At 41.0% G+C, this 27,780-nt stretch overlaps 2 protein-coding genes across 2 annotated transcripts; both read right to left on the reverse strand.

Annotated features, from left to right (window-relative positions):
• Positions 1–3,561: 3,561 nt before the first annotated feature.
• Positions 3,562–7,681, reverse strand: LOC145438298 (uncharacterized). The gene is made up of 6 exons (XM_080315691.1): positions 7,520–7,681; positions 7,333–7,461; positions 6,967–7,195; positions 6,704–6,905; positions 6,083–6,221; positions 3,562–4,922 (listed from the first exon to the last, which is right to left on the reverse strand). Exons 1-6 carry the CDS (start codon positions 7,656–7,658, stop codon positions 3,670–3,672), a joined length of 2,091 nt encoding a protein of 696 aa, XP_080171817.1. The 5' UTR covers positions 7,659–7,681; the 3' UTR covers positions 3,562–3,669.
• A 12,508-nt stretch (positions 7,682–20,189) lies between these two features.
• LOC145438020 (uncharacterized) lies at positions 20,190–27,739 on the reverse strand. Its single transcript, XM_080315383.1, has 6 exons — positions 27,667–27,739; positions 27,475–27,603; positions 25,727–25,976; positions 25,451–25,649; positions 24,461–24,599; positions 20,190–21,320 (listed from the first exon to the last, which is right to left on the reverse strand). Exons 1-6 carry the CDS (start codon positions 27,737–27,739, stop codon positions 20,251–20,253), a joined length of 1,860 nt encoding a protein of 619 aa, XP_080171509.1. The 3' UTR covers positions 20,190–20,250.
• Positions 27,740–27,780: the final 41 nt, after the last annotated feature.

The raw sequence follows: 27,780 nt of genomic DNA on the forward strand, positions 1-27,780 counted from the left end.
AACATGAAAATTTTCTTCGAGCTTTGCAATTTAAATGTGTCTAGATAGCTTAATTTTGAAATGCATACTTTTCGCTCTCCCCCTCAAGAAGAAAAAGCACAATTTATGGGAATAAGCATTTCGGTGCGGGTCATTACCGCGCCACGACACACCACAATACGTATACAGTCAACTGCCAACATGTGACTCCACGGAATGTGTTGTGGGCGTGAATAATAGGAATAGTCCTGTCTTTCCAATCCAAGCACCCACTGCAAATGCCACCCGCAGGCACCCAAAGACGAATAAAAGCATGACGATTTGTGTGTGTGTCTCACGAAAGTTGTTCTTTTAGTCTGCTACGTTTGGGCGACTACAATATCTTTTGATTAATTACAAAACAGACCAGAGGTCACGAATTAACAACATACAATGAAGTAATTATAATAACATACCAGATGTTATACTTATAAATTACGTGCCCCAGCTCAACAGGTAAATCTGACCATCGCGGGATGAGAGAGTATTCGAAATGAATAATAATATAAGGCAATTACCATTATTATTGACGAAATTCAGTCTTCAACTTGAAAATTGACCACCTTAAGGGGGCCAACACCCACGTTTGGAGTGGGGGACGAAATTATGTTTACGTTCTGATTCTAGCTACAACCCACACTGACATGGTGTATAAGCGGATTGCTATGACGGCAGGTCCAAATATTGAGTAAAGAATTGTGAAATAACGATTGGAGCCGGTTTCATGTAGACATATGAGAATAAGATAAAGCGAACATAAAATTCTGCCGTCAACTTAATACTGATATATAGGGCCTATACTGCAAGCTGCCGTTACGAGAAACGGCAAAGAATGACTCGGTTATGATAAATATCAGCAGCTGTTGATTTTAAATTCTTCGTTGAGGAAGCCGTAATGTTTTATTTGACGAGTACAAAATTTCAAATCTTTGTCTGGTGTACATTCGCACCACATAGGCCTACTGGTCGCGAAGCAGCAACAGTCAAACTGCGTTTAACTAAGCACAAACAAACATCAATACGTAAAACACTATTTGAAACTAGGCAGAGTGGTGACTATTACCCTGCTGCGAGGTAGTGGCGTCTGAACTGTATCGATAACCTGATGTTCACCACGGTGGGTGTTCTTACAATCACACTACAACGTTCGTTATACCTCGAATATATATTTGCCATGTGTAGAGATACTTCTTACGCAATGCCGAGCAAAGCTATTACTTCTGACGTAATAATGAGAAGTGGCGTTTGAAAATCAGAGGTTTGTGCTATCACTAACCTAGTATAATATATCTTCCTTTTTCACGAATGTTCAGTGTATGTCATAGTCCTTATACAAATAAAAAGTAATCGTTCTTTCTCAAAGAAATTGATTAGATATGGGAAGTAGTCGATTACGATTACGACTACTTCGGATTTTTTTCGAATGTAATCGATTGCGATTACGATTACTTCAAAATGCTGTAATCGTCGTAATCGATTACGATTAGTAATCGCGATTACCCCATGTCTGATCGTTTTTGTTCAATCGCTTCTTAATGTAATTTTGAGCTCAAGCGCATCTTTTCTGAAATCAAGGGCATTTAGATCAGCATTAGCCACTCTGATGGTGTACGTACAACCTTCCATTTTCAGTATCAAGTTTGAAATATTGTTGTAGTGGAGGCATATTTCTGTGACCGATTCTTCCTTTATTTATTATCGTGGTGCCCACCGTAAATACTATTTTATTCAAATCCAAATGTATTTATATATAAATAGACCCAAATAGAGCTTTTTAGCCTGCCTACCCACTGACTGAACTTCAAACGACGTCCTACTTTAGTGCACAGAAGTAAAACAGATTGTGTAGCAATCTAATGGAAAAGTCGATATAATAGCAACACACCGCAATGTGTGACCTCATAGGTCTGTGACTGTAATGTTATGTAGGCTAACCTTACAGCTTGCCTTCGTTCAATCAGAAATTGCCTTACTTTCTCGGTGCTTAATTGCTTCACCGGTTAAATTGGCACTTTTTATTTAAAGTATACAACAATATGACTTAATAACTCAAATATGACCTAACCAGGAAAATATGACTTTATATGACTTTATAACTTTCTTAATATACCCCATAGGGCCATGGTTTTCGTGTTAAAATTGATTTCACGACTTACTGATGCATAGAAAAAAATATGACTTTAACGACTTTAAATGGCGCTAATAAGTAATTAGCATCCTCAATTCGAATTCATGTAATGGTAACTTCCTATCACCCTCTACATGGCGGTGACTGCAGGGAAACTACATGTATGAGAACATAAGAGAGGTTTCCTTCAGATTTGACGCTATTACTGTCGTGAATGATATAATAGCATGCCTCCGGCACTTAAGTACTTGGCTCGAATTCAGGCTAGGCTAGGATGGGATCCTGCACCCTCCTCCAGCGCCGCGCAGTGGCAGAGTTAGTTATTTCTGGTAAAACTACAAATGACAGTTGTGTTCTGCATTGTTCCTGGTCTCGAAATGTTCTTTGAGCAGCCCATCTGTGGATGCATTTAAAACAAAAATCAATTGCAAACTTGTTGAAAACATGGCCTTGTTTAAAACATGATTTTTTTTGCAGCAATGACGTATCGATTCCTTAATTGTGACGCCGCAGCGGATCGACATGGTCAATTGAAAATACTGCTGTAGGCCTATAACTTGGTAAAATGGTAATTGGTATCAAGTACAGAAACCCGTTTTACACTCTGCTCAATATCAACGTAGCAATACTTAGACGCTGAATACATTGTCCGGTCTGGCCCAGACTGTTAAAGCGTAAGCTTATATTCCCAATTAAGCATCGGAAACGCGCAGCCCCACCATCATAGAAATTTATTTATGCAACTATAGCGTGCTAATGGTGATATTCGGGATTCTTGTTTTAGCTACAGTTCCTTTGCAGTGGCTTTCTGAAGGCTATGGCCGCGGCCAATTATTTTTTCCGATTATATCATTAATTTGAGACCACATTACATTTAGAGTGCAGTGCCCCTTTAATGAGGACTATACCGTAGCAACACTTTTAAATATATTTCTCACGTAAGTGATATTGTGGCGTTACATGACGTCATACCTTTATATTCACAACGAACATTTCATAAATGTTCGCATTTGCACGAATCAGAACCTTCTTGCGGTTCGCACCATCCTTTTTAGCATGCTGATCTACGATGACTACCTTGCTAAAAATGCAGCTTCACTCTCGACGCTAATCTGACTGCAATTCAGAAGGCTCCAGATGGTATGAGGTACGCGCATCTTATATATGGGGATAAATGCAACTGAGAAAAAGCAATAGCTTGCTTGAACCGATTGAATAAGTGGCTGCGTAGTGTGCTGCTTTTTACATAATAAATATTCTGGCTTTGTTGAAATGGAGACCCAAGAGTTGAAGGATTGCCAAAACTGACTTAATACATTCATTGTTCAAATACGCCACGACGAACGCCATCGCTGTTATAGCACTTAAACTGTAAACTTCATTGCTTCCCCGACGCAAACGAATTCGACCGAAAATATATTTTCATTGCACTTTTATTTAAACAAATTTGATCTATGAGTAAAAAACAGAGGTTAAGGCGCTAAAAACCGGTGATATCGACGAATAGATTTGAGAATTATCTTTTAGCACCCATTACAAATGTAACGCTGGGTCTGAGTGGACGCTCCTACGCAGTTTCCGGCGAAATTTCCTTGATACATACAGTACCGTATTTTGCCCGTTTGGCATTTTCCCTGCTGAGGGCCCAAGTAAGAGCACGGTTCGTTATTCCAAGGGGTCCACGATCCTTGACCACCGCCTCCGTGACAAGCGTGCTCATTGCATGATCGCGCTTCTTCGTCGTGGCCTTCGCACCTTGAGCCACGTGGTAAACATCTGCGTCTTCGTACTTGATTTCCGCCAGGGTAGCACGTTCGCGGGCACGGGGTCCATTTGCTCCATGGCGACCACGTTCCGCACGTTCTGAAGGTACCGAAACAAGGTTGTCTGTCGACCAATACGCTATTATCGCACAATTTCCTGTCGTTGCTGACGCATTTCCTGTAACGTTTTTTGAATCCAGGGCCGCAGGTGACAGAGCATTCGGAGAATGCAGTCCATTCAGTGAAGTAATGAGCCGGGCCGGAGTGCATGTTCGATATCTCTTTCTTCGGCAAGTAACAAAGGTTTACCTCACAGCACCCATCAAAGCTACCTTCCAATTTCTTGAAACGGGGGACGAAGAAAGGTTTATACGGACAGTGACTCTTCTTGGGCACAAATGGTGGGAATTTAGGCGGGCAAGGCCTTCCGCCGTACGCTTTGTGCGCGGGGCCGCATGCCTCTGATCCGCCGCTTGATGGAGGAGGTGGCACAAAAGCATTGCCGCCTGGCGGCAGGAACGGATTGCCTCCTGATGGCGGGGCTGCTGCTCCTGGCATATCAAACGGGAAGCCGAATGGATCGGTAGTCGCCGGTGGTGTAGGTGCGGATGTTGGTACACCACGGCCGCCGACGTATCCGTACTCTCCGAGCACATCAGGAATGTTAAATGGTCCGACAAGACCCTTTCCGACATCGCTCCAGTAATCCCAATGATTCTGAGTTGGTAGTTCTTGACCGATGCTGTAGAGGTGTGAATAGTACATTTGCGTCACGGACTGGTCTACAGAGCAGCCTGCGCTGAGGCATCTGTGATAACTCTTCAAGATATTGATCGGAGAGCTGTTGTCGAAGGTTTGGCATCGTGGACGTCCGTAGGCAACTTCATTTCGAATTTCTGAGAGGCTTCTCACGCCGGACTTGACTCTCACGTTCGAAATATCAACTGGGTAGAAGCAGCCACGTCCGCGAAGGAAACATCCGTCGATTAACGCGCAGCTGTAACTGTTGATATCTGTAAGAATAACAAGGCAATGATTTAACCTCTGTTGTCTCAATGGTATTCATTGAATTGTACGGTACAGAATGTATAATTTGGGTTGGATCCGTGATGTTCTCTAAACGCTATTGGGACTGGATGAATTTCGATGAGTGTTTGATGAGGACAAAAAGTTGTTTTTCTGGGCATACGTCCGGAAATGGACCTACACTTGAATACATAAAAGCCGCACATATCATCAAACTATTATTATTATTATTATTGATGAAAAGATGAGTGACGCTTTTCGCCTGTAAGGCCAGGTGCGTCACGGACTAGAATGAGCGATTTACCAAAATATGGTCAATAACAGATTTACAAGTAAGTACCACAAGATATAACAAATTCTGCAACATGGGATAACATTTCGGGGATGATCAGTAGATTTTCGAGTGTTGCAGTGATTTTGAGCTCGCGCGCCCTGTCGATTAAAAAGTTCCGATGAAAATCATATCGATTGCAGTGCAGCAAAAAATGCTCGACTGTATCAGGTACTGTACAATGGTCGCATAGGTCGGTGTCGCTACATCCAATTTTATATAAATGCGCTTTCAGGCGGCAATGGCCTGAACGAAGCCGAAATATTATTCGTTCGTAAAGCCTATGTCGATGCATCGATGGAAAGTGGCCATCAGTCAATGATCTATGGAAATTTCGATAGTGACCTCCACGCTCATTTCGTTGATATTCGGCGTTCCAGGTCGCTCTACAGTATTGACGTACTTCGGCTTTCGCCTCAGCGTGGCTAATTTTTTCTGGAAGCGTCTGAGAAGGGGTATTTTCGATATTGGTCCTGGCAGCTTGCCAAGCCAATTTATCAGCTAATTCATTACCACCGATATCAGCATGCCCCGGTACCCAGGCCAGGACAACAATGGCGCCTTTCTGAACCACTTGATTCAGCAAGCGACCACATTCAAATATAACATTCTGCGTTTGCGGTGCCTGCAGGTTGGTCATAGCGGATAGCACGCTCAGACTGTCCGATAGAATCAGATATGTTTGTTGGTATTCGATTGCACTTGATCGCTCATGCCCTTGACGAAAGTCGAAATTAAGTACCGACTACGATCTCTTAACGATGCTATAAGTCTTATAGTATAGTATAAGAGGTCAACATAACTAGTTGCACTTACTTTTCCACCCGGCCATTTTCGGTGTTACGTGGAAGGTTTCCAATACCGGGATGAGTTCGCACCCGACTGGTCCTCTGCGTATTTCCTCGTCATATTCGTTCAAAAGGCAGTTGGTAAAATAGGGATTGAAGGAACCGAACTGTAACAATGAAGACGCGTCGTTATCGCATCACCTTTTGAATGTGCTTCAACGGGCGTAGGAGAGAGCTTTGTTAGGGTTTCGTCCATTTGAGTTCACGCAGGTATTCTATAATCCTATCGCTAAGTTACTAGATTCTTTTACTGGATGATTATAGCCTGTAGTGTGTTTATATGCGAGGTCACCTGCGTGACATAAATTACAGACATACAGTGGCCGAGAACTCTACCGAATAAAAGCGATATTGTGACAACATATTACACCTGATGGTGCATGGCAACAGAAGGGTGTCTAATACATGTCTATGTCAATCACACCTCGATTACGCATTTCGGAAATATGATGTAATATTGGTAAACAATGTGCCGTATTTTACAGCGGGACAACGAACAGTAACCACAGTGTGTTCAGTTAATGGCTACGCCGTTTTGCTTGCAACTATAGATGAGATTCGTGAAGTTTGAACAGGAACGTTTAGTTACCTTGTCAACAACCTTCTGCGCGTTATCTCGGAATACTTTATTGCGGATCGCCAAATGGCAAACTGGAACGCCGGACAAGACGCTCGGGCCGAACGCTTGTCTCAGTTCGAACAAAGCGACGTCGAAATAGCACCCTGGCTGCATGCCGCAGGCCCTGTGATTCGTTTCAAGTGCCTGGTTGCCTCTCGCCTTGCAAGGGATTCTAAGGAGAGATCACATCGATATGAGTTGGCAACGGATTCAGCAGACAGTTGTGATCGTACCTCACGCAGTACGGGATGTTAACTGGCGGGCTTAGAACGTATGGCTCGTTTCTTTGCGGCTTGCAATTTCCTGGGAACGGAACCGGCGGCAAACACGTAAGCGGGAGGCTCGGCAAGTATGGAGTAAGCGTTTGCAGAGATCTAGATCCGGCCAAAGCAGCGGAATCGATTGTCGCGGCTGTTTCGCCGTAAAGATCCTCTTGTATACATTCAGTATCTTCCCCAACGACTGAAAAAATAATTAATAAATTTAGCATAAATTTGCTGGAGTTCTCTGATATCGCGATGACGTGTCTTTCATTTCCTAATAGCAGGATCGAAATAATATATTCCATTTGAAAACATATGGATTATAAGAAGTCTCACCATCACACGATTCGCAAGCATTATTTCGAAAGCAGCAGCGGCCGGTATATTTTTTCTGTTTGCAATCTTTCGCACTGATTACTCGGAATGCGTTCCCTTCCTCATCGATATCCCAGCATCCCGGATTAACTGAATATGGAAGGAAATTAGCATTGTTGAATTCGTTATTGAGAAGTTTTCCACTTACCAGTTTTTTTCTTCTGGCAATCATTCTGCGCTAGAACAGTAGCGACGCCGAGCAGAAAAAATACAAGTAATTTCATCGCTGTATCAATCGAGCTGTTGGCTTGCTCTATATTCTGATATGATCCGAATGAAACCTTCATTCAATGTAGCCTATCTTCATCCCGACCGTAGCATATATACCATAGCAAAATGTCCCGGGGGCATGATACGCCACAGAGTTACGAAACTTCGCGATTTTGAACCAAACTACCGCACGATGATTCATTCTCGTCACTGTTATCGAAATATTCGCTCTCGGATGCTGTAAACAAGATCGTATTTCGTCATGGCGACTGATAGTTTCGTCGGGTGAGATCGGTGCGACTCGGAAACGAAATTCGGAATGGGAAGTTCCCGCTGCGACATTTTATGAGTGAAAATGCCATTTCCACCCAGTTTCAGATGTCTTATTGGTCGACTGTACTGTCCGGAATGTTACATTCTAGTGGTGGTCGTATACTTGGTTGTAGGAATATTCGCTCCTTGGATGCTACACGTCCCTATTTCGTGATTTTGAATAGGGATGATGTGAACGTGAGGTTCACGTTCGCGTTCTGTGTGTGAACCTCGGAAATTCAGAGGTTCGCGTTCACAACAGAACCTCGGTAGGTTCTGGACTGTGAACCTTTTTAATATATTACAATTTTTACTTTATTATGACATCTTTGGTACGAATTTATTGCATTTCAACTGCGGCCGGTCCCTCTATGCATGACGCTGGCGGCAGAAAAAATCAACACAAAACGAATATGCACCTTGACAGTGTCAAAGATTTTACTTGTTTTGTTACAAAAGTTTGCTCCAAATATCCAGTTTTCCGATTGTGAATATCTAGCGACTCTCTGCTGTGAACTCGACTCGCAATAACACAACGTCACGAGCGAAATACACTTATAGTAGTCAGCGAATGATGCTTATTCAACCAGTCAATCTTGACTTCATATGTTTATTGGGGGTTTTGGCTACTGCTGTATAACCTATTAATGGGATAATAGCGGTAGCAAGCATAGAAACCCTGTTTTGCACTCTGCTCAAAATCAATGTAGCAATGCTCAGACGCCGAATACATTGTCCGGTCTGGCCAAGACCGTTTAGGTGTTTCATATATTCCCTGGTAAGTCCTCGTCGAAGTTGTTGGCAAAGCGACGGATCATATTGATTTTATGAAAGTATTATATCATTTGATTGCCTCAGTTGATACATTCAGCAACGTTTAAAACGCCAATATGTACTTCCGCATTGTGGGATTATGTGGCCCGAGTCGTCGCTAGGTATCGTGTACGTATACATGTACGTTATTATAGGCTATCACTTCATTGAAAGATAGGGTTGGAATTAGCAATATGACGTCACGTGACGTCATGTGGTTCACTTTCGTGTTCACACAGAACCTTTCAAAAAGGTTCGCGTTCACACGAACCTGAACCTTTCAGAGGTTCACACCATCCCTAATTTTGAACCACAACAATGGTGTAGTGTAGTGTAATATGATTTTCTACATATTTCTAGTTCTTTCGAGTATACATATTTGCCAAATTATGTTCGAAATTTGATCAACTATTTCATGCGATAGAAGTTAACATCAAGAAACGGAGTTAGGGCAAAACTGACTATGACTCAACACCGGTCAGATCAGAGCTAAGATTAGATTAGTGACACTGGTATCAATGACATCCCAGGCACTTGGCGCTCAGCATTACCGGGATAACATGGAAGGCTGGTTCAAGACATAGAAAGCCTTACAATGCTATATCTGCACCTTCCTTGTCCGGCGGCATATGCACATCAAGAACTCATGGTAGGCCTATGCATCGTACAGGTCGTGAGTATGAAGCGTATATCATGAGTCGGTTCATTAGATATACCGCAAAAACATCAAGCACGAAAATACATAACGTCCTTCCGTTCCTTTCCTTCAACATCGCTTTTGTCTAGGACCAGTCATAAAGCAATTATGATGATCCTGAAAAAGAAATGCACTACACACTGAGTAATGGATACTAAGGTTAGTATTAATAAAAGTTTATAGTGGCACTTATCACATGTTAGGACAATAGCATCAAGATAAATATACTACTATAGAGAGAACAGAGTCAGATACAGCGGACGAGCGGGCTGGGCTAGATAACTCGCCGAACAGTGTAAGTTAAAGGTTGAGCCTAGTATACTCGTCTGAAATCTGCAACATTTTTTTCAATATTCCGAACAGACAATAACGAAATGTTATAAAGTTACGGGTAAATAAAACGTTCGGAACGATTTTGAACAGGTGACTCTTCAGCTTGCACTCTCCACTGCGGAATCGAAACATGATGGAATCAAAAAGACGATTGGATGTCATCGGCGCAGGCGTGGAATCCTAAGATGGTGGTATTAAAGTGACTGTGGCCGGTTTACCCTCAATTTCAACATGTCAAACGCGTGCTCGGCAATATCAACGCATCATCGTATTTATTTAGTAGCTCCTGCTTGAATATGTGGACATGATTGTTGGCTCGATCAAAGAACTGGATGAGAAAGAGTTCAGGACTACTGCATTTGGTTGCACATTTGCACGGCCCATGATGCCGTATTCAACTCATTTATGGTCATGATCATACGCGTCAACACGTCATACACGTATAGTTGATAAATGTCGCCACATGTTGTGCTAGAGGTCCACCGCAATTCACGATTCTTCATCACACGCGGCGCTATGGGTCCGTAATCGAACACCGATCACAGCAATTCGAGAGACTGTAACCGCGCGTCGACACTTAAATATTCGACAAAGTATCAGATGTATTTACTGGGAAAGCCAGTGGAATTGCGTTGGGGCATAAAACTGTCACTCCATTTCGAAATTCAAATGTGAAGCAATCTTGTTCATGAGCGTATTTCTGGTCTTTTATAAACATAGTTCAGTATAATATGTCTAGTTGTCTACATAGCTTAAGCTCGGAATGGCTTATGCACAACCAATTTTACTTTTTATTTTTACTTTTACTTTTAAATACATATTTCATGCAATAACATGAATTTATTCCTGACACATAGATTCCTTTTACACGTATTTCATAGTGTCATATTAATATACGGCTGAAGATTTAAACCCCAATACTACTACTATGTAGTAGCACAGTGGTGGACAAACTACGGTCCGGCGGCCGCATGCGGCCGAAACACCGTTTTGTGGGGCTCGCGAAAGACGCAAGAAACGTAAATAATTTGTAAAAATGCGTTTTAAAAATCAAATTACTGTAGGTACTTGTTTAAACTTTATAATGATATATTTCAACATGAGAATGATAAGTTACATTCTTGTTATGGTATTTGTTATTTCATTGATGGCGCGATAGCCCGACCTCGAGGACCTTGCATTTTAAAAGGTTTCAATTGCTAAACATCACTGGAAGTAAAACGTAAATGACTTAATTCGGACCACGAGTGTTATTTTAGATTGGCAACACGAGTTTATTACTTTTAGTGCTGTAGGCTACTTGGAAAAAATGATTAGCGAGTGTGTTATATTGATTCGTTCTTTGTACGTGTAGAAGTGTTTATATTTAAAAATTTTATATAGTGTAGAAGCGCAAGCGCATTTAAAGGTAACATGGTTATGATGCTGTCAGCATTGTGTGTCATAGGTTAACGAAATATGCAATTAGCAATTAGCCAGACTGTTCTGAGTCAAGTGTACCTGTTTGATGCTGGTGTGATCAGACTAGATGACCTTCACGGTCTTATCGATCATTCCTATCTAATACCGAATACTGTGCACGCATATTTTCTGTACCACCATCACTGCCGTTTGTTATGTATTTTGGTTCGATGAAAATAAAGACTCTCTCTCTCTCTCTATGAACAGATCGCTCCTCACCGACTCAAATTTACATCCAGTTCGAAGAATCGGACAACCGACTTTCATCCCTAATTTTAACAGTGAGGACGACCAGCTTATAAATTCTCGCTAATGTTTCTGACGTGTGTATATATACGTTATCATCAAATCCATGTTTATTTATTTTAAATACACAAATACTTCCATTTCGTCGGTCACTACATAATCAAATACCAATATTGAGCTTGGGCTTGGGCTTAGTATTTCAATTTTATATAGTGCGGCCCGCGAATGGATTCGAATTTCGAATGCTGCCCGCGAGCTAAAAAGTTTGCCCACCCCTGTGGTAGCAGATAATTGCTTAGCCGCTTTTCGAGGTGATTCGGTGTCGGTGGTAGTGTAACACAATATGTCAGAGGTGATGAAACTATGTGGATCGTGAAAGCCGCAAGCAACAATATAACAACTCATGATGGATTTGCGTGAAATGTTGTTATCAACTTAATCATCGAATTCATTCAAGTTTTTTTCTAATATATTTCGTGATATTGAATATAGAGTATAATGGTAATATATAGTAGAGTTACCATACGTCCTCTTTTAAGAAGATTTGTCCTATTTTTTTTAGACTTTTTTGAAAGTGTCCTCTTTTTTAAATTTTGGCTAAACCTACCTGGAAATTGGACTGAGATATTGGAATTCAGCGTTGAAGTAACGCTTCGGGGAAAATTTACCATTTGTTTCGGATTTCACTCCAATATTGTAAGTCTGAAAATTTTGTAAAAGTGTCTTCTTATCAGATTCTCAATATATGGTAACCCTAATACATCTGATTAAAGTATCAGACATGACTAACTAGATGAAGGGTGGCCAACCTTTTTGCTATTCACGGCCGCATTTCGATTACTCATGTAGCCTACGGCCGCATTCCGGGTCATGGTCGTAATGAGCTAACTAAACTGTCTATGTCCATGCCCTCTGTCCATTCCTCGTGAACTTCGGACTATTATATTTATTCATATCGGCTCACTATACGCACCAAAATCGCGATTGATGGTGTTATGAATAGTTCCTGGTACCAGCCACAGTCGCGCGAAGCGCAAAAACTTTTCATATTCGCGAATGAATGTCGTCTTTAATATTAGTAGTTTCACCTATCCCGATTAAATATTTATCCTTTCTCAGCTCATGTGATCAAATTCACCGGTCAAGTTCAGGGCTTTGGAGCCGGAGCAAGGAGCCGGAGCCCCGGAGCCGTGCATTTTCACCGGAGCTGGAGCCAGAGCCGAAGCTCTACATAAAGTTCAGCCGGAGCCGGAGCCAGAGCTGGAGCCCGTTATTTGAGGAGTAGCTCCGGCTCCGACGTATTTCATAAGTTGAAATTATATATGCAACAACCATATCTGCTGATTTCACATAATATAACAGCAGACCTGAATTTTAATGCTATGCACAGCATAATGGCATGGAGTAAAGTGCGTTCTAGTGCAACTATGATGTTATCGACAATCGGTAAGTATTCATTATGACGTCACAAGCTGGCACGGCGACGCCTATGTCTTCGTTGCTGCATCCGATGTTACTGACGGCTGACAGACTCTAGATTACTATAGATTCTAGACTAGTAATCTATATAGACCAGGGTGGCCAACCTGTTCGGCCAAAGGGGCACATGTATTTGACGATCGAGTGCGCGGTCCACTAGCCGCGCCAAGCGGGTAAAATTTTCAAAGTTATAAATGGACTAGGTCATTATAATATTATTACTTGAGTATATTGCGTGTCTACTGTATGCCGCTCGCATGGCTCAGTTTGCAAGGATACGACTATTCAGCGTCTGGACACATCGATATCGAAGGTTTCCAGTAATATGCGACAATCATTTTGTGCCTACATTTCATCGTCGACGATCTATCTGCGAGAGCAAACGGGAAAAGACTTTCTCCCGTAATTGCGAATACACCTACACTCAATCGGGTAAATTCAGCGTTTTTTTCAGTTTCAGAAGGGGATAGGCTACCAAGCAAGAAATCGTGTGACAATTAAACACGCGAAGCGTGAAGAAAAATATCACTACTATTTTAGTTTATTGTAATGTATGACGATTTACTAAAAATGCGAGTGGACCCTGGATCTGCCAATGGGTCGGAACTGATATTTTAGTCATCAACATCCAAAGTGTCGCAGCCAGACTGGTAATTTTTGGTTGATTTTGCAAGTTCACAATCTGAGCATTTCATTTTCGATAATATAACATGATTTCGATAATATAATGGGAAATTACCTCTCGGGCCACTCAAAACACTCTCGCGGCCACATTTGGCCCGCGGGTTGACCAGCCCTGATAGAGACCGATTTGATAATTTTCAGATCCGGAGCCGGAGCTGGAGCAGTTAAAATTTACGGCTGCTCCAAAGCCCTGGTTAAGTTGGTTGATGGGGGTGGGGAAGTTTTTTTGAAAATTTAGTGTAAAGATACACAATTTTGGAAATCTGAAAAGGAGACACTGTTTCAAAATTTCAGACTCAAAATATTGGAGCAAAATCAGGAAAAAATAGGAAATTTTTCCCGAGTTTGTGGTTGGTTGACTAAAAAAAGGTAACTTTCCTGGCTCAAGTCCCGAAAAAACCGTATACCCGATATCCGAGAGCTGATTGCCTGTATCGATTTCCACTTACCTTTAAGCTAAATTTTCAAAAAGTGGATAGGTTCTTAAATAAGAGGATATTTAGGCGTCCTCCGAGGACACTTTCAATAAAGTCAGAAAAGAGAACAATTTCTCTTAAAAGAGAACGTATGGTAGCCTTAAGTTATGCATGATGATGTATCTTGGTATGGGCCAATTGTTATTATCCATGTCATTGGGTGCATGCTGTTATTTTTCGACCTCCCATTAGGATTGCGGGTATATAGTGGAAAGATATTGGAAAAGTATCACCTGATTCCACATTTGTATTTCTATATGGGGCGCATTATTTTCCTCCGCTGTTCGCATCTGTACTGCGGGGATCAAATTGCAAAGGACGCTACTACATTAAGGTCTAAAAAACAAGGTGCATTGAATCACGCAAAGCGCGAAGAACATTTCAAGAGTAATTAAATCTCTCAATAATTCGGGAGTCGATTCGTAAATTAAATTCGTATGTTGAAGGCCGCCAACACATACTAATTGAATTACGTATCGACGGCCGCACAAATTTCTTTCTACGGCCGCAGGTTGGCCAATCCTGAAGTAACTATTTACAGTTGTCTAGTTAAACTAAATATAACGAAATGCCGGCAGTCTAATTTTAATCTAATTGTGAAATATTTCTATGCTCTAATTTTAATTCTAGTAATATTTCTGTTATTCCTGGAAAAGATACAAGATAATTGTATAGCGGGAAACGAGTCAAGCTTTATGTATAGACATTTACCATTCTCATGATAATCAGAGACTCGGATTTGATTGTAGTACTAGTTTATAATTCAAAATTTAATTCAATATCAAAGTTTTTGCAAAAACACACAGTAGTGCTAATCTAATTTCAAAAAAGCTAAAAATGTTTCAAGTTGTCAAACTCTAGTTATGATAGCCCGACCGCTGCGATCGCACATTGTCCTGTGACTCGACCTTCCAATATTACGAAATGTTAAATAAAAATGTTAATTTCTTACTCCGCGTCACGATGTCACGATTTTCCATTTCATGTGAGTTGCAACCAAATAATGTTTGGGGAGTCATTTTTCTATATCTGTGAGTTGTTCTTCGTCCACCGTAAAATCAAATAAAAGATCGCGTTGTAACTAATGCAGATTTTATTCATATTTTCATAAACAATCACAGTGCCTCTTCAGCCTCTGTGCGCCACGACAGCAATGCCTTTCGTTATGTTCAAGCTTCCTTGATTTTGTATGGCACGTGCACGGCTTTTCACACTAACGCAGCACTCCACTCTCCATTCACTCTATTCCACGCACAATTGCATTTCAGGTGTTTACTACCGAATCTCACATATAGATGACCAATCACGTGGTCTTATCAAAACGCTATGACTATACATACAGTGCTGGCCAATGAGGTGCCGAAATAAACCTCGTACGTATGGCGAAGCCGATTCGTGAACCAGCTACCGTTAGCACCGTAGGCGTGTCGTGTCGTTATATGCACTGCATCAACCTCCTTCATGTTTTACTTATAATCGTAGTTAGTAAGGGATGGTGATAAGGTTCACGTTCGCGTTCTGTGTGTGAACCTCAGAAATTTAGAGGGTCATTTTCACAAACGAACCTTGGTAGGTTCTGCACTGTGAACCTTTTTCATATATTTCAATTTTCACTTCATTATCTTACATCTTTGGTTGAAATTTATCGCATTTCATCTGCGGGACACTCTATGCATGGCGCTGGAAGCATAAAAAAAATCACATTAGCATCAGCACCTTGCAAATTTCTAAAATTTTTCTTGCTTTGCACAAAAGTTTGCTCGTAATATCCAGCTTACAGCGTTTGTGAATATTTAGTGACTCTCTGCTGAGAGCTTGACCCGCAATCACACAACATCAAGAGCGAAATACACCACATACAGGTAGTTAGCGAATGATGCTTATTCAACCAATCACTGAAATTGATATCGTTGTCTGATGTAAACAAATTAGCAGGTGTATAGGGTCAATCTTGATTTCATATGTTTACTGGATCATAAAAAACAAATCCGTGCGACTGGGGTGCTGGCCACTGCTGTTAATGTTGTTAATGGGGTAATATCGGTAGCAAGCATAGAAACCCGTTTTACACTCTGCTCAATATCAACGTAGCAATACTCAGATGCCGAATTCTTTTTCCGGTCTGGCCGGAAGCGTATATTCCCAGGCAAGTCCTCGTCGTAGTTGTTGGCCGAGCGACGTAAGAGATATATATATATATATCTTATATATATATATTGATTTTATGGGAATATTATATCACTTGATTTTCCCAATTGCTACATTTGGCGACATTTAAAACGTCAATATGAACTTCAGCATTGTGACACTATGTGGCCCGAGTCATCATGGTATCGTGTACAATAATGTAAAGTACATTCACATAGGCTATGACTTAACTGAAATTTAGGTTTGGAATTAGCAATATGACGTCACGTGACGTCATGAGGTTCATGATCGCGTTCACACAGACCCTTTCAAAAAGGTTCGCGATCACACGAGCCTGAACCTTTCAGAGGTTCACACCATCCCTAGTGGTTAGCTTATGCTATATAGTGCAACCCGCTAACCGATTCCGATGAGGCTCCGAGCGAAAAAGTTTTCATCACCCCAGCATTAGACATGGTCCATTAACAACAGGGTCCATTTTCAGTTTGTGTAGATCAGCTGCTGTTACGGTTTTAGTTCGATTATTAGGTTGAATTAATAGCACCAAGATATTGGAATAAGTTGCTTCTTTGTATATTATAGCCTATACTTCACGATAATTGGTCACGATGAGTGTTGGACGGGTATTTGATTCCTGGTCGAGTGTAGATTTCGTCGAGTCGAGTGATGTGAGTGAATTCATTTTCGAGTACTGACTTTATACGCCCCATGCAACTAAGTATTTTCATCACCAAAATCATCGTCCTGAGGAAAGCGTGAAACCTACCTCGGTCATATCGCAGCATCCAAGACATGTGGCATGATACGTGACCTATTTTTCGTTCATAAAAATCATGTTGAGGCGTTTTCACAATGCGCACTATCGTGTGTATGGTATACACATATCTCTGACGACGTTTTAATGACAATATTTTGTTGTCTATATTATAGACTCTATAACATGAAAGGTCCGTAGGCTATTTGGTCTCCTGCGTGTGTATCACATGTCAAGGAGTGATATTCCAGTCGACTCGAAGCTAACGCCTTGCTCGTTATTGAATCATCTTGGTACATGGTACTCAATTTTGTTTCGCAAGCATCGCGGAACCTTCCAATGTGGTCACACTGAATTGGAACTTTTTTCCACGTTTTGAAGAGTTACAATAAGGATATCTAAGCTTGCTTTATAATATAAATGATTCATAATGAATCGTGTTGCTGAGCACGATATCGCAAGTGCATCTTAGATTAGCACATATCGTTGGACCCGGCTAAATGCACCAAATCGCCGTCAAACGTGAGATCGGGTAGAACATTCAACATTATCATTCGAATTTCTTAGCCTTGCCCGTGACTGTGAACGTCATTGCTTTGAGGAGAGAGCCATCTCTTCTATAGCGCTATGCATTTCGTCTCTCGATCTGATCCTATAAACAGCTGATTCCTGTGTTTTTCTGCCATGCGAACGGCGTCACCGAATACGTGGCTGTATATCACCGGATGATGAGATAAAGTCTGATGCATTGCCGTTTCAACTCCTTCCCGTTCTTTCATTGTATCTCCATTCTTGATTTTAAAGCCCATAATATCTCCAAATTAATGCATAAATTTATTTATTCAGTATCTTTAGTATGAAACTATATGAGGCTTCGCAAAGTTGAATATTCGTCGATCATACATGTCTGAATTCATCATGGGCCGCGTGCGACATTTTGAATAACAGTTACGAGATATTTTGGGATTAATGACGTACGTAAGGCGCAATTTCGAAAGTTGGTAGCCTATTGGATCCGAATCCACGCAAGTTATGACTTGCGAAGAGCAATGTATTATTGCTTGTCTGCAACTTTTTAAGCCTATCCGTTTGTTTTTGGTATTAGAAATAGCGTACAAGATTATCTATTCGATATACCCCCTACAATATTTAAGTAGAGTGTATTCAGTATACCTACAGTTTAATCACGAATGTTTCATGTCATGTTTATTTCGTATGATAGGTGCGATTTTGTTCATAAAAACAAAACTGCACACAATATTTTGTTTCTTCACAGTTGAAAACAAGGCCGAGCAAACCAAACTTCAAAGCTATACTACTGACATAATAGTTCATTCTGCAAACACTGATTTTATTGTTAAACTCTTGGGAGCCGTGAGTTAGCGACGTCTTATTTAAACTATATGGTAGATATATCTCAAAAGTGAAGACTCCAACGAACCACGCAATGATTTTCACATTGAATATAGACCGACCTCTAATATGGGTGGACGCTCTGCTGTAGAACCATCAGAGCCGGCTTTTAGTGTATCAATTACAAACGACGATTATCCAATGTCTGCGAACCAGCGCTAGAACACTAGTCCATCAGTCATGTGGATCATGTGCCCGATCAGGAATTAGCCTCCAACCTGTTACAAGACTAATTGAAATCTGTGACCGTGAAACTGTTTATGAATGCGACCGAGTATATTTAATCCAAATAGCTCGTAAACCAATCTGAAATAGCCCGCGGTCCCCAACATCTTCAAAACCTACTTCTATAATTACAGACGTTTGACCGCTGCAAAATCATATGACTGCAAAGTAAAGATAGATTATATATGTGCACGATGCAAATCGTTGCCCTGCATGAACGCCGACCTCATCAATTACCGCGTTTTGCTATGCTAATCGGTAGCTAGTTACTTATCGATCATTCCTATCTAATACCGAATACTGAGCATTAGGGCTGTTCAAAAATGACCTTTTTTCCTGAATCTTGCAGGTTACTTGATTAAATCGTTAGGTTGCCTTAAAAAACGACGCACCCCAAATTTGAATTCATTCCAACCAATATTCGCCGATTTCGTAGAGTTTGAAAATTTTAAAAACGATGCAAAACAAATTTGACTCAATTCGAAGCCGTAGAAGTGGAGTTATTCCAGTTTTTATTTGATAATTCGGGGATGATCCTTGATTGGTGGATCATCCCAGAATTATCATCAAAAAATTTGAATAACTCCGCTTCTGCAGCTTGGAATTGAGTCAAATTTGTTTTTCATCGTTTTCGAAGACAGCGCAACAATTTCATAAGGTTGGAAGAAAATTTGAAATTTTTTTTTTTTTTTGCATTTTTAGGCAAATTCAAAATTTTCAAACTCTACGAAATCCGCGAACATTTGTTGGAATGTAATCAAATTTGGTGTGCGTCGTTTTTCAAGGCAACCTAACGATTTAATCAAGTAACCTGCAAGATTCAGGAAAAAAAGTTATTTTTGAACAGCCCTACTGTGCATGCATATTTTCTGTACCACCACCACTGCCGTGTGTTATGTATTTTGGTTAGATGAAAATAAAGACTCTCTCTCTCTCTCTCTCTCTCTCTCTCTCTCCCCCACACACACACTTATATTTCAGACACGAAGACTCAGTATTGTAAGATGGAAACTCATGCGCTCGACCCTCACACTAGTCAATCTCACGTGATACACCAGTATATGCAGGGTAGCGTTTGGAACAAGACACCGCCTTCATTTCACAAGTCATATCCGGCCAAATCTATTGCTTTAAACTTAAGAATATTCATTTTATTTTGTACTTCTTCATCAAGTAGTTTTGACATGTCAGTGAAATAGCTACTTCCACGAGTGCTTTGGTAAAAATTGATGATATTACTTCTACTTTACTTGAGTAGCAATGTTCACTATATAATTTGACCACCTCTGGATAATTGGCATATAATTATCCGGGTATAGACCTGAAGAGCCTAAAATAAGGTTCTTGTCTTGGCGATCGCCAAACCTATATATTATGTAGTTGGTATTGTCATTGTCGATGTGCAGATTCCTACATAGTCATTATCCCGTCTCTCTTCCGTCGCCCACCTATACTCCCGAGAAACCACCTACATAGGGTATCACGTAACTAACTAATCACGAGCATACCTGAACATTGAACAGCTGAATATCAGTAGCACGTATGTATTCACCGTGGGAACATGATTCATAACATCAGTTTTGTGTCAATTGTACATAAATTGTTGCGAGGTAAATTATGCATTAACGTTAACCCCACGTCGGCACCTGGCATGGTTTTAGCCTGTTGCATTCTTGGGTTTCTTCACCGCTACCGTCGCAATGGCCGCCGGGAGGAAGACATTGTCTGGTCCTGGTCTGGATGCCACCTGGATGGCAACTATTCGGGCAGGGCGTGTACGGACTCCAGGTCGTCCATGAAGAACATTGAGCGAAGCATTCCATGGTGTCGACAAGTTTTTCCGTGCATTTGCTTCTGTCTTCGCTAATGCATCGCCTGTATCTCTTCTGTTCCCCCATCCCGCATGTCGCTGAACATTCCGAGTAAAAGCTCCACTCGGAGTAATAATGTGACGGCCCGGAGTGCATTTTCGAGATTTCCGCCTTCGAGAGATAACACAGATTGATATCGCAGCAGCCGTCGAATTTGCCGGTGAGTTTCGGGAAACGTGGCACAAAGAATGGTTTGTAGGGGCAATGCTTGCTAAACTGTCTTTCAGGAAGCTTCGGTGGCTCGCATGGTCGACCATCGTATTGTTTGAATGCAGGTCCACATCCACTATTGCCAGTTTGTGGTAGCATGGGAAAAGGTATTGATGCAACACCAGATTGCGGCGGGCCACTCACATCACTACCAGGGAAATTGAAAATATCGCCAGCGAATGGGTTAGATGGTGCGGAAGGTAGAGAAGGTGAAGCTGTTTTATCAGGTGGGGCAACGTATTCGTAATCTTCGAGAACAGCTTCAATGTTGTAAGCTCCAACGTGACCGCGTTCCACGTCACCCCAGAATTTCCAGTGATTCGCGCTCGTCATGCCTTCTCCGAGAGAGTACAGATGGTTGTAATACAGATTAGTAATGGAAGAGTCGACTGTACACCCGGAGCTGAGGCATCGATGATAACTGTTTAAAATGTTTAATTTAGAGCTTGTGTCGAATACTTGACATCTCGGTCTTCCGTGAATGATCTCGTTCCTCTGGAATGTGATCTCTCTCTGTCCGGACTTGACTCGTACTTGGGAGATATCGACAGGGTAAAAGCAGCCATTTCCCGGCCTCCAGCATCCATCGATAAGAGCGCATTCGTAACTGTTGATCGCTGAAATGGAAAAGGACGGGCTGGCGTATCTTCACAAATATTTTACACGTATAGGTTGCTCTCCTCCCGTTATATTATGATATGTGCATTGTGCATGAATGCATGAGATGCTCTAAGAGCATATAAAATATACATGCTTATTCTATGCCCTTATCCATATACATTGACTAGTTATCCTTGCTCTAGAGCAGAGATTGGTAGCCTTTTGTATACAGCGTATCAAACAAGTACTCGTGTGTCAAACATTTCTACATGTGCGGAAACGGTTGCTCAGAGAAACAGGTGCATCCAAACATACAATACTAAAGTTATATATATCTTAAGAGATAACTAATCTTCTCCGACAAAGATTCCTAAAATACCAAAAGCTCGTCTGTCGTCATAAGTATTGGTCAAAACCATTTCACACACGCACGACTTGTCGACAAACCACTAAATAGGTGACATCTTTTGCTGAGGTCACTGTCACGTTGCTATAGTCCAGTGGCTGGGAACCTATGGCCCGCGAGTCATATATGGCTTTTTGGGTATAGGTTATGGCTCTTTGGCAAATTTTTAATATTTTACCTAGTTTGTCAATATTGCAGCAACTATTTGCAACTTGAAATTTATTTTCATAACGGCCAGTACAATTAAATTCGTTTAACATCAGTGATTAAAAACTCTAAGCCAGTGCTGCTCAAACTGGAAGGTGTGAAGCATCTGAAGGGGGACGCGAAGCTGCGGTCAACTAAAAATTTGTCGCGCTTCGCGTGATTTACCCCCGATTCAGTGATTGCTCTGAGTATAGTCTGCATTTCATTTGAGAGATTTAAAGTCAGTCAATTCTACTTCTATTTCAAGTAGTTTTAGGTGGCTTATGGAAGAAGTACTTCTACTCGTACTTGGGTAGATTTTTTCGACGCTACTTCTACTTCTACCTGAGTAGCTTTCTTGACTACTTTGACCACCTCTGGTATACAGATATTCAAAATCTGCTAGTACTTCATAGCCATCTAACTCCGAATAGTAATATTGTTTACTACTTTGGCATTGTCCTGGACGTCGAACTATCATAACGGAACCCCCGCCATTTCAAGAAGACCGTGAATAATGGCATTCCGTCATGTCGCCGGTATAGGCAATGCGCCGTATCTTCAATTTATGGTGATTCTATCACATACTTCAATATATTACTAATTGTAATTGAGGATATTTTTAAGTGTTTATATATGTAAGTTACGTGTTAATGTATTTGAAACAAGAATAGCTGAATCAATCAATCTATATATTTAAAAGCTCACTGGTAATAATCTGACGAATATTGGTAAATGCTGCTATTCCATTTTTTTTAGAACGGGCTCGCGGGCTACTCATCTAGTCCTCGCGGGCTACCTGGGGTTGGTGATCCCTGGTGTAGACCTATCATTAAAATGTTTTGGTTTTTTCTCTCGGACAGAGTAATGTATCACACCAACTGTTTATTTGAAAGCTGATAACCGTAATTTCACGACCGCATCGATTTCAACCCTGTGAAAATATTTCAAGAAAAAGAGAGCAAATCGATAAAATCAAGATGAAGTTGAACATAACAGTCGGTCATGGTGTAATATATCGGCTAGTAATGGGAATCATAGACAATGGATTTCAGTCGCAGGAACGTCATGATTTTCCTATTTGAAATTTTCTGTCGCATTTTTAAAAATGGTTCTAATACACCGTGCGGGTCAAATCACTCGGCGTAACCTGACTAATAATCTCGCGTACTACGTGCAGAGGGTTTACCACCCCTGTCCTGATGAAATGTGTGCGCATGGTAGCTTTGCACTACAGGCTCATATTTAGAGTATAACTGTGCGATCATTATCTGAAAAAATGATCAATGTTGTTGGGGATATATCTCTAATGGATAATGATCAAGTGATGAAATGCGGGTCTCTCTTACTGCGTGTTTTGGAAAATCGATAATAAATTTAATTTGACCATGCGTCATGATCATAATCGTGCTGATTTCAAAATGCCGTTACATGTAACGTACATATTGTATATTAAGGTCCTGGCGGTCAGTCACTGATACATACATATATCAATATGTCAGGGGTATACACTTGTTATATGACATATGAATAACATATGAATGAACTATTATTGTAATCGAACAAAATTGAAAACATTACGTTTGCTTCTGCCACGGCAAGATGAGTATATAGTTACGTAATCAATATCTCCGAGGACATTAAACGAGACGCTTCTTGTGTGCCGCAACGAAATTGTTGAATGCAACATATACATACCTTATGCGAACTGATATTTCACGAACTACGCACGCTGAAGTAGGCTATGTGACTATAGTGTCCAATTTTGCACTTGAATATAACACCGCAAAAAACCATCCTGGCAATTACAGTGTTATCGTGTTCGCAGGAGTATTCAAACTCTTTCTTAGTGTACATTAACAGGTATTGAAATTTCGGGCCTCAAGTAATTTACGATTCAAGCCTATGGATCATAATATAGTAGCACAATGACGCCAAAAAATTCCCTGCTAAGAAAATTGAGTGCATAAAAAGAATGCCAGCATGTGTGTTTTGTCTTCTCATAGATATGCTATTGATATTTGCAATTATGGAAGCAAGTCAAGTTTCATTGATTTATAATTTGAATTCTAGGTAATGCTCCAGATCCCAAATGTGATAAACACTTTTATTTAATGCCAAACCCAACATTTTCTAATGGCGAGATACAGATTATAGCACCTAAATGGGAACCTTTGCATAATCTATTAAAGTGGTTCTCAACCTTTTTTTAGACACGCCCCCCTTTATGATAGTGAAAATTTTCGCGCCACCCTTATCGTCATATTACAAAATCCAACAGGGATGATAGCAACCCCAACAGATTGTTTGATGGCATGGAAGGTTATGACTGTTAATGAGAGAATAAAAAAATATGAAATTCGGTCTCTATATAGAGAAACACACGTGAATTTGAGGTAAATCGCGCAATGCGCGAAAAAATATTTCAGTGGACAGCTTCTTCGCGCCCCTTCAGATGTTTCAAGCCCCCCCAAGGGGGGCGCACCCCCCAGGTTGAGAACCATTGATCTATTATATGGGGACTTTAGCTTGTAGACCTGTTTAATATTGACTAGTAGTCTTTACTTTTCCATCCGGCCATTTTTGGTATCACATAGAAAGCATCCAGGATCCGAAGCAAGTTGCACCCTTCCGGTCCTTTTCGGATTTCTTCGTCGAATTGCGTCAAGAGACAGTTTGTGAAGTAAGGATTCCAGGAGCCATACTGAAACGGTATCAGATTGGTTAGCAGAGTTACATTGTCAACGAAACTGCTGAATCGGTCTGCACTATGTAGATTTAAAATGAAAACCATCCCTCCCAAATAATACTAATAATAAAAAAAGATAAAAGATGCTTTAAGCTATGGTTGTGCCATGCAACCTGCTGGTGCGGGATTATTAGGCATTGGTATTTCGGTGCCAGTCATATAGGTCCCGTCACAGGATACACCAACATCGTTTAAAGTTTCGGTCAAAATGTGACCCCGAGACATTGGACGCGAAAAAACCTTAAGAACGCTAGGAGAAATCTTCGATACCGATATCTCCAAGCGCCGACATTGTCGGGGCCGAAGAGTCCTTTCCCTGCAATCTAAGCCCGACGTAAAAATACGATTTACGACGCAACAGGGTTGTATAATGTATATGCCACCTATGAGTATGACACCTACGTCAGCTCCGTAGGTAAATCAAATCACGTGAGCTGAGGACACGAGACAGGACTATTACAATTAATAGCAACATATAAAAAGTACCAATGCTATTAACGAAATTCATTAACTATAACGTTAAAAATTCACTATTTGCGCGTATAACAAATGCCTTGCTGGCCGATGAAAGTAGATAGGGAAGTCTTGTATTCGTGAATTACGCAATGCCGGATTTCATTCAATACGGAAATAGGGTGTTGGTTTGTGAATCGTGTGTATAAAAGGTAGCGATGAAATAGGCTGTAACAGAAGCTGAGAAGAAAATGGACATGGCGTACAAGATATCTTATTGAAAGCTCTTGGGGTATACGAATGTTAAAATGCTCGGAAACACTGATCTTATAGACTATACTAAGCGATACTACCTTATTTACAACATCAAGTGACTTCTGTTGGAAAAACTTGTTTCGAATTGCCAGATGACAGACAGGCACTCCGGGTAGTACACTTGGTCCAAATGCTTCGCGATATTCGAACAATGCTTGATCGAAGTAGCATCCAGCTGTAGAGCCGCACGATTTCAAGTCTCTGTCCAAAGCGTCGTTCTTCTGGCGACATGGAATTCTGGAAATTTGCTTTGTATTGGTGAGATTTCTACAGTAGATTTTACTTAACCACAGCATCACGCGCAGAAGTCCCACCTCACACAATACGGCACAGAAACAGGAGGATCAAGTATGTAAGGCTCGTTTCTTTTGACCTTGCAATTGGCAGGAAACGGAGCAGGGGGGTAACAACTTGAGGGGATTCCGGGAAGACCGATTGGGAATGATCTTGCTCCTGCAATTTCTGCTGCAGTCTGGTCGGCATCTTTTATTGCTGCTCTAGCCTCCCGTATGAAGACGTTTCTGAATCTGTTCAAGTTTTGCTCTTCTGCTTTATTTCCGGTCCCTAAGAGTACAGTTTCATTTAGCTGGAGAACACCGCCAATCGGTTGGACTCGGATATATTCAGTGAAAGTGAAATATATTTCACGTAGACCGACCCGAAGCACGGATTTTCCTAGAATCACATATGACTACCTTAGCTAGTTATTGTAGCTGCTGTGATGAGGTTCAAATTTCTCGGTGAACTACTTGGTTACTCTACTCCCCGCTTCAGGTGGTTTCAAGGCTTATACCTGTTTAGTTTTGACATCGAACATTGACATTAACCAGTTCGATTCATGGCTTGTGGACTTCACGAGAGAGAGAGCGAATAGTGCCCTTTAGGATTGAACTTCAACTTACTCCGATGCGTTTCGACTCTTGACCGGATGTTACCAGCTTGCTCACACTAAGACTCTGCTATGCATATTTGGCACGGAAACAATTCTAAATCATGCGCTTCTATTTTGATAAGCAGGATGTCATGGGGACGGAAATGTCGCAATGGATATATTAGACCTCTACCTCTGGTGAATCCCGCGACATCTTGTATTTGACTTGCAGTTAATGTCATGCATTCATCGCAAACATTCATACCATATACACACTGTAGCTGAGGTTCTCAAACTGTTGTAACATTTTGAGTGGTACACCAAGAGTTCGGTGGATTTTAATTGTATTTAGTCTACAATTTTTTCCGCGTAAAAGTAGTTAAGTCCACTTTTTATACACAATGTAACAATTATTGCAACTGTGCAATAATTTATCACTGGAAATATTATCGCAGGGGATTCACGACAAAGAATAACCGGTAACTGGCAGGATTGGGTAACTCGAATGCTAGGGTTTAACAGACTAATTCACCAGTGAAGTAAGCAGGGTAAATTTTAATCATGTCGAAATGGATTAAAAAATTCATGAAGGGTGAATTCATCACAATGGAACTCAGGGGCGAATGTTCGCCACGCTGTGTGTGGTTTGTATGAAAATCCTTTCCAACGCAGCCATGAAACTCAGCCCGATAGAACGAAATTCGAACCATGCAGAAAAGTAGAATGGAGATCCGTACCACGACATGGGAGTGTGAGTAATGGTTCTCGCTCAGCCTTGATAACCAGTAAGGCCAAAAGACCGTATTGTCTAACTCAGTCGTTACATAATATCTGAAGTGCTGTGAGTACTCTGTTATACCTGGATAGACAAGCTTGTGCATAAGAAACAGTTAAACCTATCACATTAAATTGTGTTTTCTTCCTGTTCATTGGTAATATAAAATAATAATAATATCAAATACTAAGAAATACCGATATCTTTGATTGAAAATATGTCATCCAGGATCCAGGTGGTACGCGGTCGGAAGAAGTTTGAGAAACACTGAACTGCAGGCTCACTCTCATACCCCATTAATTACGTTTCTGAAACTTTCTAACATAGGCCACGCTCGATTTTGCATACGCCTAACTGAGATCCACACCATTGACCATATGGTAAATGTTGAAATAGTGAATTTTGATGTAACGTACTCTTTCCCACGCATTCTCCATCATATATGCAGCAATCGTTGCTATAATTAGCACATTCGCTGGCATTGATTTCATATATTGAGTGCTCTATGGTGATTACACATCTCACAACCTCGCTGCCATTCACCCCTATAAGGTAAAAAATGACATCATTATTGAAACCAAGAATGAATTCGAAAGATTTCGTCTCACTTGTTGGAACGCAATTTTCCGAATCAGCGAAGACTACTCCCACGCTCAGCAAAAACGCAATAAAAGTTTTCATCGCGCTTCCTTTGTTAGCTAGGTCTTGTGAAGACCTCTCTC

The sequence above is a fragment of the Botryllus schlosseri genome, chromosome 4 (genome assembly GCF_051294905.1).
Source record: "Botryllus schlosseri isolate E-star chromosome 4, Bs_hap1, whole genome shotgun sequence".
Lineage (NCBI taxonomy): Eukaryota > Metazoa > Chordata > Ascidiacea > Stolidobranchia > Styelidae > Botryllus > Botryllus schlosseri.

Excerpts from the sequence above, each read along its gene's own strand:
- LOC145438298 (XM_080315691.1), bottom strand. The coding sequence starts at position 7,658 with ATGAAGGTTTCATTCGGATCATATCAGAATATAGAGCAAGCCAACAGC. Across the intron at positions 6,906-6,966 it reads AACATCCCGTACTGCGTGAG|AATCCCTTGCAAGGCGAGAG; the intron begins GTACGATCACAA and ends ATCTCTCCTTAG. Across the intron at positions 6,222-6,703 it reads CGCAGAAGGTTGTTGACAAG|TTCGGTTCCTTCAATCCCTA; the intron begins GTAACTAAACGT and ends TCATTGTTACAG.
- LOC145438020 (XM_080315383.1), bottom strand. The coding sequence starts at position 27,739 with ATGAAAACTTTTATTGCGTTTTTGCTGAGCGTGGGAGTAGTCTTCGCT. Across the intron at positions 25,977-27,474 it reads TGGAGAATGCGTGGGAAAGA|GGACCGGAAATAAAGCAGAA; the intron begins GTACGTTACATC and ends CTGTACTCTTAG. Across the intron at positions 25,650-25,726 it reads TCTGTGCCGTATTGTGTGAG|AATTCCATGTCGCCAGAAGA; the intron begins GTGGGACTTCTG and ends GCAAATTTCCAG.